General features: G+C 48.5%; 1 protein-coding gene across 1 annotated transcript in view; it reads left to right on the forward strand.

Moving 5' to 3' along the window:
• Positions 1–1,728: 1,728 nt before the first annotated feature.
• SLC2A13 (solute carrier family 2 member 13) overlaps positions 1,729–14,345 on the forward strand; it is a 151,396-nt gene continuing 138,779 nt past the window's right edge. Inside the window, exon 1 of the mRNA XM_044276771.1 lies at positions 1,729–2,579. Within this exon, the coding sequence (XP_044132706.1) occupies positions 2,030–2,579 (550 nt within the window). The 5' untranslated portion in view covers positions 1,729–2,029. The remainder of the gene's footprint in view (positions 2,580–14,345) is intronic.

The raw sequence follows: 14,345 nt of genomic DNA on the forward strand, positions 1-14,345 counted from the left end.
AGCATCCGGAGCAGGAACGGTAAGGGTTTTATTGATTTATTTGGAAGCTGATGAAGGCATTGGGGGCTGAAGAGGGGCTGCTGGAGGGCTGATATGAGGCACTGGGGGCTGAAGAGAGGCTGCTGGAGGGCTGATATGAGACACTGGGGGCTGAAGAGAGGCTGCTGGAGGGCCGATATGAGACACTGGGGGGCTAATATGAGGCACTGGGGGCTGAAGAGAGGCTGCTGGGGGCTGATATGAGACACTGGGGGCTGAAGAGAGGCTGCTGGGGGGCTGAAATGAGGCACTGGGGGGCTAATATGAGGCACTTGGGGCTGATATGAGGCACTGGGGGCTGATATGAGGCACTGGGGGCTGAAGAGAGGCTGAAATAAGGCACTAGGGGGCTAATATGAGGCACTGGGGGCTGAAGAGGGGCCCTGGGGGCTGATATGAGGCACTGGGGGCTGAAGAGAGGCTGCTGGAGGGCTGATATGAGACACTGGGGGCTGAAGAGAGGCTGCTGGGGGGCTGAAATAAGGCACTAGGGGGCTAATATGAGGCACTGGGGGCTGAAGAGGGGCTGCTGGAGGGCTGATATGAGGCACTGGGGGCTGAAGAGAGGCTGCTGGAGGGCTGATATGAGACACTGGGGGCTGAAGAGAGGCTGCTGGAGGGCCGATATGAGACACTGGGGGGCTAATATGAGGCACTGGGGGCTGAAGAGAGGCTGCTGGGGGCTGATATGAGACACTGGGGGCTGAAGAGAGGCTGCTGGGGGGCTGAAATGAGGCACTGGGGGGCTAATATGAGGCACTAGGGGCTGATATGAGGCACTGGGGGCTGATATGAGGCACTGGGGGCTGAAGAGAGGCTGAAATAAGGCACTAGGGGGCTAATATGAGGCACTGGGGGCTGAAGAGGGGCCCTGGGGGCTGATATGAGGCACTGGGGGCTGAAGAGAGGCTGCTGGAGGGCTGATATGAGACACTGGGGGCTGAAGAGAGGCTGCTGGGGGGCTGAAATGAGGCACTGGGGGGCTAATATGAGGCACTGGGGGCTGATATGAGACACTGGGGGCTGAAGAGAGGCTGCTGGGGGGGCTGAAATGAGGCACTGGGGGGCTAATATGAGGCACTGGGGGCTGATATGAGACACTGGGGCTGAAGAGAGGCTGCTGGGGGGCTAATATGAGGCACTGGGGGATGAAGAGAGGCTGCTGGAGGGCTGATATGAGACATTGGGGGCTGAAGAGAGGCTGCTGGGGGCTGAAATGAGGCACTGGGGGCTAATATGAGGCACTGGGAGGCTGAAGAGAGGCTGCTGGGGCTGAAGAGGGGCACTGGGGGCTGATATAAGGCACTGGGGAGGTCTAATTGAGGGTCATTCACATTGGGGTCTGATCTGAGGTCTTATTAACATTGGGGGTCTTATTGGGGCTGTTAGCTGAGGTCTGATTGGTGGTCTGACTTCAGGTGTAATAAAAAATGTTTTTCTTATTGTCCCCCTCTAAAACCTAGGAGCGTCTTATAGGGGGAAAATACTGGTAAGTTTAACAATGATTTCTTCTCCCTTCATTATAGTGATAGTGCGGTCTGCTATGTATGTATGTGTGTGCTACGGGTCCATACCAGTAGGCACCACAGGGATCGCATAGAAAAGCGCAGCTGGCCCGAGGCGAGAACACCTATGAAACCTCCGTGTGACGTCAGCAATCAGCTGCTGCGGGTCATGTGACGGGGAGCCCCGCCCCTCCAGTTTGACAGCGTTGCTCCTCAGTGTGGTCGCTCAGAGCCGCTGGTCCGCCCCTCGCTCGCTGGCTGCGGGTCTGAGATTTCTGCCTCAAGGGACGAGCCGGGAAACATGTACAAAGTCTCCGGAAAGTAGGGTGCTGGGAGCCGGCGCAGAGCAGCACAGCTACCGCGGGCAGGAGGGATCCGGGGCGGAGGCTCCACACATATGTCCTGGGCACCTATCCCGTGTGCAGCCTGACTAGAGCGGCCCCGGCAGCTGGCCAGAGCGCACCGGTCCGCCCGCCACACTACCTATGTCCCGCAAAGCAAGCGAGAATGTGGAGTACACCCTGCGGAGCCTGAGCAACCTGATGGGGGAGAAGAAGCGGAGGAAGCATGACGAGGGAGCCGGGGAGCGGAGCCTGATAGCCGCCGACTCCTACACCAGCATCAACAGCCAGGCCAGCGCCACGGCTGCCCCGAGCTCGGGAGAGGAGCTGGAGCGGGCGGCCCGCAGGCAGTTCCAGCAGGATGTCACCCCGGCATTCGTGTACGTGGTGTCCGTCTTCTCTGCCCTGGGAGGCTTCCTCTTCGGCTATGACACCGGGGTGGTGTCCGGGGCCATGCTGCTCCTCAAGAAGGACATGAACCTGTCGGCGCTGTGGCAGGAGCTGCTGGTGTCCAGTACGGTGGGGGCGGCGGCGCTGTCTGCGCTGGCAGGCGGGGTGCTGAATGGAGTGCTGGGGCGCAGACCGTGCATCCTCCTGGCCAGCCTGCTCTTCACCGCCGGGGCCGTGGTACTGGCCGCCGCTCCGGATAAGGAGACGCTGCTCGGCGGGCGCGTTGTCGTGGGACTGGGGATCGGTAAGTGCAACAGGTAGCTGGAGGGATGATAGGAGGACATAGAGGGGTGTGGTTATATCTGCTCCAGGGATAGAGGCGATGGAGACAGTCCAGATTACAGCCTTTAATGATAGGAGGACATAGAGAGTTACATCTGCTACAGAGTTAGAGGCGATGGAGACAGTCCAGATTACAGCCTTTTACTCAGGATGGAGGAATGCTAGGAGGACATAGAGAGTTACATCTGCTACAGGGATAGAGGCGATAGAAACAGTCCAGATTACAGCCTTTTACTCAGGATGGAGGAATGATAGGAGGACATAGAGAGTTACATCTGCTACAGAGATAGAGGTGATGGAGACAGTCCAGATTACAGCCTTTTACTCAGGATGGAGGAATGCTAGGAGGACATAGAGAGTTATATCTGCTACAGGGATAGAGGCGATGGAGACAGTCCAGATTACAGCCTTTAATGATAGGAGGACATAGAGAGTTACATCTGCTACAGAGTTAGAGGTGATGGAGACAGTCCAGATTACAGCCTTTTACTCAGGATGGAGGACATAGAGAGTTACATCTGCTACAGGGATAGAGGCGATGGAGACAGTCCAGATTACAGCCTTTTACTCCGGATGGAGAAATGCTAGGAGGACATAGAGAGTTACATCTGCTACAGGGATAGAGGTGATGGAGACAGTCCAGATTACAGCCTTTTACTCAGGATGGAGGACATAGAGAGTTACATCTGCTACAGGGATAGAGGCGATGGAGACAGTCCAGATTACAGCCTTTTACACAGGATGGAGGAATGCTAGGAGGACACAGAGTTACATCTGCTACAGAGATAGAGGTGATGGAGACAGTCCAGATTACAGCCTTTTACTGAGGATGGAGGAATGCTAGGAGGACATAGAGTTACATCTGCCACGGGGATAGAGGTGATGGAGACAGTCCAGATTACAGCCTTATAGACAGTCTGGAGGAGTGATAGGAGGACATACCTGGGTGCTGTTACCTCTTCTACAGGGATAGAGGTGATGGAGACAGTCTAGAGTACAGCCTTTCACTCAGGATGGAGGAATGCTAGGAGGACATAGAGAGTTACATCGGCTACGGGGATAGAGGTGATGGAGACAGTCCAGATTACAGCCTTATAGACAGCCTGGAGGCGTGATAGGAGGACATAAGTGGGTGCTGTTACCTCTTCTACAGGGATAGAGGTGATGGATACAGTCCTGATTACAGCCTTATACACAGTCTGGAGGAATGATAGGAGGACATCAGTGTGGGTGCTGTTACCTCTTCTACAGGAATAGAGGTGATGGAGACAGTCCAGATTACATACTCCTAAACAGGCTGGAGGAGTGATAGGAGGACATATATGCAGGTGCTGGTATCTCTGCTACAGAGATAGAGGTGATGGAGATGGTCCAGGTTACAGCCCCTAACACATGCTGGAAGAGATAGATCACAGCCTCATGTGCCCACTGGAAGAATGATAGGAGGACATAAATGGGTGCTGTTACCTCTTCTACAGGAATAGAGGTGATGGAGACAGTCCAGATTACATACTCCTAAACAGGCTGGAGGAGTGATAGGAGGACATATATGCAGGTGCTGGTATCTCTGCTACAGAGATAGAGGTGATGGAGATGGTCCAGGTTACAGCCCCTAACACATGCTGGAAGAGATAGATCACAGCCTCATGTGCCCACTGGAAGAATGATAGGAGGACATAAATGGGTGCTGTTACCTCTTCTACAGGAATAGAGGTGATGGAGACAGTCCAGATTACATACTCCTAAACAGGCTGGAGGAGTGATAGGAGGACATATATGCAGGTGCTGGTATCTCTGCTACAGAGATAGAGGTGATGGAGATGGTCCAGGTTACAGCCCCTAACACATGCTGGAAGAGATAGATCACAGCCTCATGTGCCCACTGGAAGAATGATAGGAGGACATAAATGGGTGCTGTTACCTCTTCTACAGGGATAGAGGTGATGGAAACTGTCCAGATTACAGCCTTATACACAGTCTTTAGGAATGATAGAGGACATAAACAGTGCAGATTACAGCCTCATTCAAAGTCTGGAGGATTAATAGGAGGACCTAAGCAAGTGTTGTTACATTTGCTACAGGGATAGAGGTGATGGAGATGGTCCAGATTAAAGCCTCATACACAGACTGGAGGAATGATAGGAAGACATAAGTGGCTGCTGTTACCCCTGCTACAGGGATCAAGGTGATGGAGACAGTCCAGATTGCAGCCCCATACACAGTCTGGTGGAGGATAGGAGGACATAAGCAGGTATTGTTACCAGTAGAATAAAGATGATGGGGACGGCCCAGATTAGGGCCTCATGCACAGTCTGGAGGAATGATAGGAGGGCATAAGTGGGTGATGTTAACCCTGCTGCAGGGATAGAGGTGATCGAGGCAGTCCAGATTACAGCCTTTTACACAGTCTGGAGGAATGATAGGAGGACATAAGCATGTGTTGTTACCAGTATAAGGATTGAGGTGATGGGGACAGTTCAGATTGCAGCCATATTCAAGGTCTGGAGGAATGATAGGAGGACATAAGCAGGTGCTCTTACCTCTACTACAAGGATAAAGGTGATGGAGATGGTCCAGATTACAGCCTCATGCGCAGTCTGGAAGAATGATAGGAGGACATAAGCAGGTGCTGTTGCCACTACAAGGATATAGATGGTTCAGATAAGAACGTCATACCCTGGATGGAGGAATGACAGGAGGTATAAGGCAGAGCAGTTACCACTACTACAGGGATGGTGGTGATGGACATAGTCCACACAGGAACATCATATAGTGCCTGTAGGAAGGGCAGAGTTATATAAGTGGGTGCTGTTAGCACTACTGTCCAGAGAGAGGTGATGAAGACGTACAGTGGCTAGAGGAATGACCGGAGGATGAGAGATGTATTGATACCACTACTATAGGAATGGAAGTGATGGCGATAGTGCAGATAGCAGCCTCATACACTGGCTTTATGATTGATAGGATGACATGAAGGGTGCTGTTATCACTACTACAAAGGTAGACATGATGGAGGCAGTCCACATAGGAGGTGTGTACATTGGCAGGAGGAATGATAGGAGAGTATGATGGGTGCTATTACCGTTACTACAATGATAGATGTGAGGGAGACAGTCCAGATAAAAGCATCATATAGTGACTGGAAGGATGACAGGAGGATATGAGAGGCGTCTTTTTTGTCACTACAGGATTGAAGGGTGGAGACAGTCCAAATAAGTGCTTTGTACAGTGGCTGGAAGAGGGATGCTGTTACCACTACATTGGGGATGGAGATTATGTAGACAGTCCAGATAAGACTCGTGCAGTGACTGGAGGAATGACAGGAGGATATGATAGAAGTCATTACCACTACTACAGGAATGGAGGTGGAGACAGTCCAGATAAGTACACTGGACAGTAGCTGGAAGAATGACAAGGTTATATAAGAGGGATGCTGTTACCACCACATGATGATGATGAAATAACTTGAGCCCATACTGGTATTGGAGTAGTTAACAGCTTTACTTGGCATCAACTTCCATCAGGTAACAATCTTCCAACTTTATCTTGGTTACCAGCAAGCTTTGGCATGCGGTTCTGGCAGGCAAACACTCTCAGCTCTGCTACATAAGAACTCTTTCAGGTCTGCTATGTTGGCTGGATTCAATAGGAACTTTTTCTGGACTGCTTTCAGCTGTAAGTTCTCTCTTTGTCTCACTCTATCTTTCTCTTGTGCTGTATCTGGTCTAGGGAACCTTTCCTCCTGGCTTCTGAGACTTGTAGCTTGGGCCTCTGGACCCAGCAGAGCAGTAAGTGCTCTGCTGGCTAACACACAGCCTTCTGCTTACAGGGGCTGCTCTCGAATCACTCCTGCAGGCTGGTCCCAGAGGGATGAGGACCTGCTCCTTCCCCTTACAGGGGATACTCTGAACTAACTTCTAACTAACACCTCCCTCTCTAGAGAGGGAAATAGAATGGAGGAAGGGTTCCATTCTATCAAACACAGCTCTGCCAGAAGTACCGCCATCTGCTGCTGAACTAGGCACATTACATGTTAAATCATTAAAGAATCATAAATACGTTTACACATTGTGCAGGACCTAGGGATGAATACACAAGATGATACATGGTACACCATTAAGAATAGTGAAGGGGTAAAAATAGTGGTAATGGCCCCTTGCAGGGCGTTACACATGATCTTAAAATATACAAGGCTACTTTCACATTTGCAGCACAGCTCTCTGACAGGCTATTCTGCCATAGAATGCCGGGAATCGGACAGACAAAAAAATGGGTGCATGCAGCAGTTTTTGTCCCGCCAAATCTTAACATATTTACTGGGTAGCAGCCGGCTCTCCATCGGGCCCATTATAGTCTATGGGAAATGTCAAGCATTCTAGTAACATCCGGAAATGCCGGATCCAGAGCCAGTGATTGGCGGAGCAGGATTCCTAAGCTTGTTCTTGTGTGTTGGGCCAGGAAGTGGAGTACAGCTGGACCCAAAGCGAAGATTGAGGAGGTGCATATGGCTTATTTTAGTTTCATTTAACCCTTTCTGTCTCTTTAAAAAAAAAAAATTTCCCTGTAGATCCCCTTTGGTAGTACTTTTTAAACCCCTTTAGACTTCAGTACAGATAGCTACGTGATTTTAATGGGGTAGCGTGGCTACTAATTATAGTCTATGGGGTCCGTAGGCTCCGTTCAGCTCAGTTATGTCCTGTCTCCTATAACTGAGCAGAAGAACAGAAAGGCTGAACGCTGATGTGAACTCAGCCTAAGGGTGCCAGAGGTAGACCCCACACTAATCGTCCTTTGTGGCATATTCTGCAGGTAAGGGTAGGTTCACATCTGCAGCAGGTAAATCCAGTAGTCTGTTTTGGCAGTGGTGCAGACTATCCATGTTATCCATATTCGGCGTAGTTAGACACTGCCAGATCCACACTCACTATAATGGGATCTGGTGGGTTTCCGGCCTATGGTGCTGGCTTTGGGCCACTGCATTCAGCCAGCATTTGTCTGGCAGCAAGCCAGCATTTATACCGGAAACCTGCCAGATTCAAAGTAACTGACTAAGGCTCCATTCAGACGTCTGTAACGTGTTTTGCGGATCCGCCAAACACGGACAGCGGCAATGTGCATTCCGCATTTTGCGGACCGCACATTGCCGGCACTAATAGAATAGGACATGTTCTATTTTTTTCGGGAACGGAATTGCGGACCCGGAAGTGCGGGTCCGCAATTCCGTATCCGGGCAGCAAATTGTGCTGCCCCATAGAAATGAATGGGTCCGCATTTTGCGGAACGAAATTGCCGATGTGTGAATGGGGCCTAATAAAGTGCTCGAATGTCAGTGAATAGCCCAGTATTGTAGACCTCCTTCTAAAGTGTTGTCAAACTTAACTTTTAATATAACAATTAAAATCTTCAAATAGTCATATTTTATGCTGGCAGATGATGAAGGGTTAAGTGTCGGGTCTCAATACAGATAACCTCAGCTGGTCGGGGTCAATATAGTTTTAGTGGCGGTTCATCATAACAGAGGCAGAGCTATTGGTATGCAAGCCTACTTGTGCTTTCCCTATTAAGCCCTAGTCTAGCAAGGGGGAGCACCTCAAATTGGCTGTAGTCGGAGCCCCCTCCCTGAAGAGAGCGGCCCCCAGCCCGCTGGAGCCTCGGACCTATTTAGAAAACCCTCGTAGAGTATAAGCCCTAATTCAACCAACGCGTTTCGCCAAGTAAAACTGTCTCTTCAGGGAGCAGCGTGGCAGACTGCCAGATTCCCGTCGGATCCCATTCTAGTGAGAGGGGATCCGGCGTCGGATACAGTAACTGCAGCCGTCTCCTCCTTTGCATGAACAGACTACCAGATTTATGACCAGTAAACCCTGAGATTGGTTTAGTACAGTATACTAGTAGGTCTTTCCTATTATTGTAGTTTGTGATAAACTTGCTCTAGACCATGTCCAGGTGACACGTGTTTAAAGCGACAGTACAGCTTTTGTGGAAGGATTTCATAGTTGCTAGGAGACAAGGTGACTTCCACCACCCCGCTTTCCTGCGCGGCTATGTTGTCAGCAGGATCTAAGATGGGCCCTCTTCATTACATATACAGTGTATATTGTTCTGTGTTTTTCCATAATCGCAGACTCCTCAAAACCACCACAAATGAGCTGCTGCTGTGTAGTCGGTGCACAGCACAGGCATGGTGTCCCACAGAAGCCTTACCATCGGCACCCTCAGCAGGTGCCAGCCGCATACTGGAATTACCCGGATGCTGGCCATTTAAAAGGGTTTCTGAGATTTTAATACTGATGAGCTATATACGGTATATATTCTGCTCCTTCATACCCAGGGGTCACATGACGGATTCCATGTTTACTTCTATTTAGCTCTCTTATGGATGCAATTTACAGGACTTAACTGGACCATACCATTTATTTTTATTTTAATTTTTTTTAGAGCGGCAACTGTATAGATAATAAGTCTGCAAGAAAATTTTTATATAGCTGTATATTGTTCAACATCCTATTCTGTAAAGAAATCACTCTAATCAGTTTTCCAAGATTCCGATATTGAGATTGGAGGGGTCTGACCCCTGGGAGTGCAGGCATGCTCAACCTGCGGCCCTCTAGCTGTTTCAAAACTACAGCTTCCATCATTCCCGGACTACAGAAAGGCATGGTGGGAGTTGTAGTTTTAATACAGCTGGGGGACCGCAGGTAGCGCATCCCTGTTCTAGTGAATGGAGCTGAGCTGCATTGTAAAGCATGGTCGCTATCCAATGGACTGTGCTGTGACTGATAAGGCTACTTTCACACTGGCGCTTTGGGTTCCGTTTGTGAGATCCGTTCATGGCTCTAACAAGCGGTCCAAAACGGATCAGTTTTGCCCTAATGCATTCTGAATGGAAAAGGATCAGAATGCATCAGTTTGCCTCCGATCAGTCACCATTCTGCTCTGGAGGCGGACACCAAAACGCTGCCTGCTGCGTTTTGGTGTCCGTCTGACGAAACTGAGCCAAACAGATCCGTCCTGACACACAAGGTAAGTCAATGGGGATGGATCCGTTTTCACTGACACAATCGAAAACGTATCCATCCCCCATTGACTTTCAATGGTGTTCAAGACAGATCCGTCTTGGCAATGTTACAGATAATACAAACCGATCCGTTCTGAACAGATGCAGACGGTTGTATTATCTGAATGGATCCGTCCATGACTGATCCGCACAAAACGCGAGTGTGAAAGTAGCCTAAGCTGTGAGGAGGCTGCAGCACTTACCAGGGGGAATCTAGATTGTGAGCTCCACAGGGGACAGCAAGGGATGATAATGTCTGTACAGCGCTGCGGAATATGTTGGCACCATATAAGTGAGTCAAATAATAACACCAAATGGCTTTAGAATTGGGGAGGAAGCTCAAGGTTCACTCTGTATTATCCTCATTTGCTAAGGAAGAAAATATTTCAAATACACCATTGAAAGCATTTTGGTATAAGAAAATAAGATAAAAACGGTTGGGCACATTTATTAAGTCCTGTGTTTTAGACACCAGTCTTAATAACCCCTATATCTGGCAGTGGATCCGCTGAAGTTCTGAAGAGGCGCCGGCCTTTTACCTTCAGCCTATCCAGCGCCTCTTCTAAATGTAAGTCAGCTTCCGAGCTGTTTTACTTTTACACCTTTTTCATATGCCTAAAACAGGCGTAGAATATGGTAAGTGAGATGACCTGCCAGCCTGTCCCCTTCCCCTCCTACGCAGTGCACACTTTTTTTAGACCTGGCGTGAGCTGGGAAAAGTCGCACACAGGAATTTTGTGCCGCAATCTGTGCCAGAAATATGCCTAATCTAGGTGTATTTGTTTAATAAATGACCCCCCTATGTTTCATCTATTTCAGTGCTCCAGACAAAGCCATTGGCTCCTAAACAAAAAAAATTAGGAGCCAAATAAAAAAAAATTGTCGCCAAATTTAAAACGCATATAATTAAAATAAGGACTTGACGGAGAAGATGAGACGCAGGTCACAGTAGTGAGCCAGCACAACATATTGGAGAATACAGCACCACATACCTCTCACTAGAGCGGAAATATTTTTTTTATATTTTAATAGCTCACACTTTTGCGGATGTGGCAATATGTAGTATGTTTATTTTTTATTGTTTATAAATTTTATATGTAAAATTGGGAAAGAGGGCGATTTTAAACTTTTCGTATTTTTAAAAAAAAAAACTTTTTATTTAATAACCATTACCCCCCCTTAAGGGCAATAACCTGGATCTTTTCATCCCTTGTCCTATTCACCCCGATAGAGCTGTATTGGGGTGACTAAGACTTCACACTGTCCCTGCTGCCCTGTGCTTAGTACACACAGCAGCAGGGAGCTTACCATGGCAGCCAGGGCTTCAGTAGCGTCCTGGCTGCCATGGTAACCGATCGGAGCCCCAGCAGTGTAATCTGCCACTGCCACCAATGGAGGGGAAGGGACCCTGTGGCCACCATATATCAATGAGGGGGGGGCCTGTGGCCACTGCACCACCAATGATACTAATACTAAGGAAGGGGGGCGCACTGCGCCACCAATGAATTTAATTAAAGAGGACCTTTCATGGGTCCAAATAATATGAACTAAGTAGCAGGCTACATAGAGCGGTGCCCAGGGATCTAAGTGCACTTACTATTATTCCTGGGTGCCGCTCCGTTTGCCCGCTGTGGCCCCCAGTATTTTCAACATCCGGAGCGAGGAGGGGGAGACACCAGTGTCTCTCCCTTTCCCTGACTGCAGCGCTGTCCAATCGCAGCTCAGAGCCAGGGAGTTTTTTTTTTTTTTCTCCCTGGCTCTGAGCTCTGCGCTGCGATTGGACAGCGCTGCTGTCAGGGAGAAGGAGAGACACTGGTGTCTCCCCCTCCTCGCTCTGAATGTTGAAAATACTGGGGGCCACAGCGGGCAAACGGAGTGGCACCCAGAAATAATAGTAAGTGCACTTTGATCCCTGGGCGCCGCTCTATGTAGCCTGCTACTTAGTTCATATTTGTTGGACCCATGAAAGGTCCTCTTTAACTCATTTATACAAGTGTCTGCAGCAGTATCACAGACCCGGCACCCGGCCTCAATAACAGGGTATGCGATCCGTGGCAATTAAACCCTCAAATGTTGCACCTGAGGGGTTAATTGCTGCGTATCGCATGCCCTGTTTTTGAGGCCATGTCTGTGATACAGCTGCCTATACTTGTATTAATATGTTTTACATTCATTGGTGGCGCAGTGGCCTCAGCTCCTCCCCTCCTCCTCCCTGCTATCTCCCCATTGGTGGCAGTGGCGGCCGCATCACAGTGGGGAGGGAGGGACTCCCTCCTTCTCCACTGTGCAAGTGAAGAGAACATGGCACGTGCCATGTTCTTTAACTGATACTAGGCTGTGCAGCAGTCCAGCGGCAAATGGAGACAAGACTAAAAAGTCTTTTAAGGTGCATTGGCGCCATCTGGAGCCCTGTATTTTCCTAATTGTTAGACCATAGACATGACTTATATTAATCTTACTGTAAACCCTAATATAACATCTGAGACTAGTTTCACACTAGCGCATGTACAGGTCCTTCTAAAAAAATTAGCATATTGTGATAAAGTTCATTATTTTCTGTAATGTACTGATAAACATTAGACTTTCATATATTTTAGATTCATTACACACCAACTGAAGTAGTTCAAGCCTTTTATTGTTTTAATATTGATGATTTTGGCATACAGCTCATGAAAACCCCAAATTCCTATCTAAAAAAATTAGCATATCATGAAAAGGTTCTCTAAACGAGCTATTAACCTAATCATCTGAATCAACTAATTAACTCTAAACACCTGCAAAAGATTCCTGAAGCTTTTAAAAACTCCCAGCCTGGTTCATTTCTCAAAACCACAATCATGGGTAAGACTGCCGACCTGACTGCTGTCCAGAAGGCCATCATTGACACCCTCAAGCAAGAGGGTAAGACACAGAAAGAAATTTCTGAACGAATAGGCTGTTCCCAGAGTGCTGTATCAAGGCACCTCAGTGGGAAGTCTGTGGGAAAGAAAAGGTGTGGCAGAAAACGCTGCACAACGAGAAGAGGTGACCGGACCCTGAGGAAGATTGTGGAGAAGGACCGATTCCAGACCTTGGGGGACCTGCGGAAGCAGTGGACCGAGTCTGGAGTAAAAACATCCAGAGCCACCGTGTACAGGCGTGTGCAGGAAATGGGCTACAGGTGCCGCATTCCCCAGGTCAAGCCACTTTTGAACCAGAAACAGCGGCAGAAGCGCCTGACCTGGGCTACAGAGAAGCAGCACTGGACTGTTGCTCAGTGGTCCAAAGTACTTTTTTCGGATGAAAGCAAATTTTGCATGTCATTCGGAAATCAAGGTGCCAGAGTCTGGAGGAAGACTGGGGAGAGGGAAATGCCAAAATGCCTGAAGTCCAGTGTCAAGTACCCACAGTAAGTGATGGTCTGGGGTGCCATGTCAGCTGCTGGTGTTGGTCCACTGTGTTTTATCAAGGACAAGGTCAATGCAGCTAGCTATCAGGAGATTCTGGAGCACTTCATGCTTCCATCTGCTGAAAAGCTTTATGGAGATGAAGATTTCCTTTTTCAGCACGACCTGGCACCTGCTCACAGTGCCAAAACCACTGGTAAATGGTTTACTGACCATGGTATTACTGTGCTCAATTGGCCTGCCAACTCTCCTGACCTGAACCCCATAGAGAATCTGTGGGATATTGGGAAGAGAAGGTTGAGAGACGCAAGACCCAACACTCTGGATGAGCTTAAGGCCGCTATCGAAGCATCCTGGGCCTCCATAACACCTCAGCAGTGCCACAGGCTGATTGCCTCCATGCCACGCCGCATTGAAGCAGTCATTTCTGCAAAAGGATTCCCGACCAAGTATTGAGTGCATAACTGAACATAGTTATTTGAAGGTTGACTTTTTTTTGTATTAAAAACACTTTTCTTTTATTGGTCGGATGAAATATGCTAATTTTTTTAGATGGGAAATTTGGGTTTTCATGAGCTGTATGCCAAAATCATCAATATTAAAACAATAAAAGGCTTGAACTACTTCAGTTGGTGTGTAATGAATCTAAAATATATGAAAGTCTAATGTTTATCAGTACATTACAGAAAATAATGAACTTTATCACAATATGCAATTTTTTTTTAGAAGGACCTGTATATCCGGCAGGCTGTACCACAAGGGGATCTCTCTGCACTCTGGCACTGCTGGAAGCTACAGCGTTGTTGAATCGGCCAGACTAAAACTCCTGTAGCTTCCGACAATGCTAAAATGTAGAGAGATCCGGCAGGCAGTCCCCTGCCAGATATACAGGTATAAGAGCTAGTGTAATATCTCTAGATAATATCTCTGGACAAGTGCAATGATGTTTGTCTGGTGGAGAAGTTGAAAAGCCTGTTCACATTCTTGTTCTGTTGTACGCATTTGCCTGGTGTGTATAGTAGCGCATGCACCATCCATAGATATTGGGACCGTTTTTACACGTGCTGTCGCCCAGACGCAGTTCATTTACTTTCTCTTTTGCACCTAGTTCAGTATTTTATATATGGGGTGCATGCACTGGGGACTGATAACCAGGCACTTGCACTATGCCTATTCTATTAACCTGCACGGTATGAACTTCCTGACGTCAGGACATACCGTATTTTTCGCCCCATAAGACGCACTTTTTCTTCCCCCAAAATGGGGGAGAAATGCCCCTGCGTCT

The sequence above is a fragment of the Bufo gargarizans genome, chromosome 2 (genome assembly GCF_014858855.1).
Source record: "Bufo gargarizans isolate SCDJY-AF-19 chromosome 2, ASM1485885v1, whole genome shotgun sequence".
Taxonomy (NCBI): domain Eukaryota; kingdom Metazoa; phylum Chordata; class Amphibia; order Anura; family Bufonidae; genus Bufo; species Bufo gargarizans.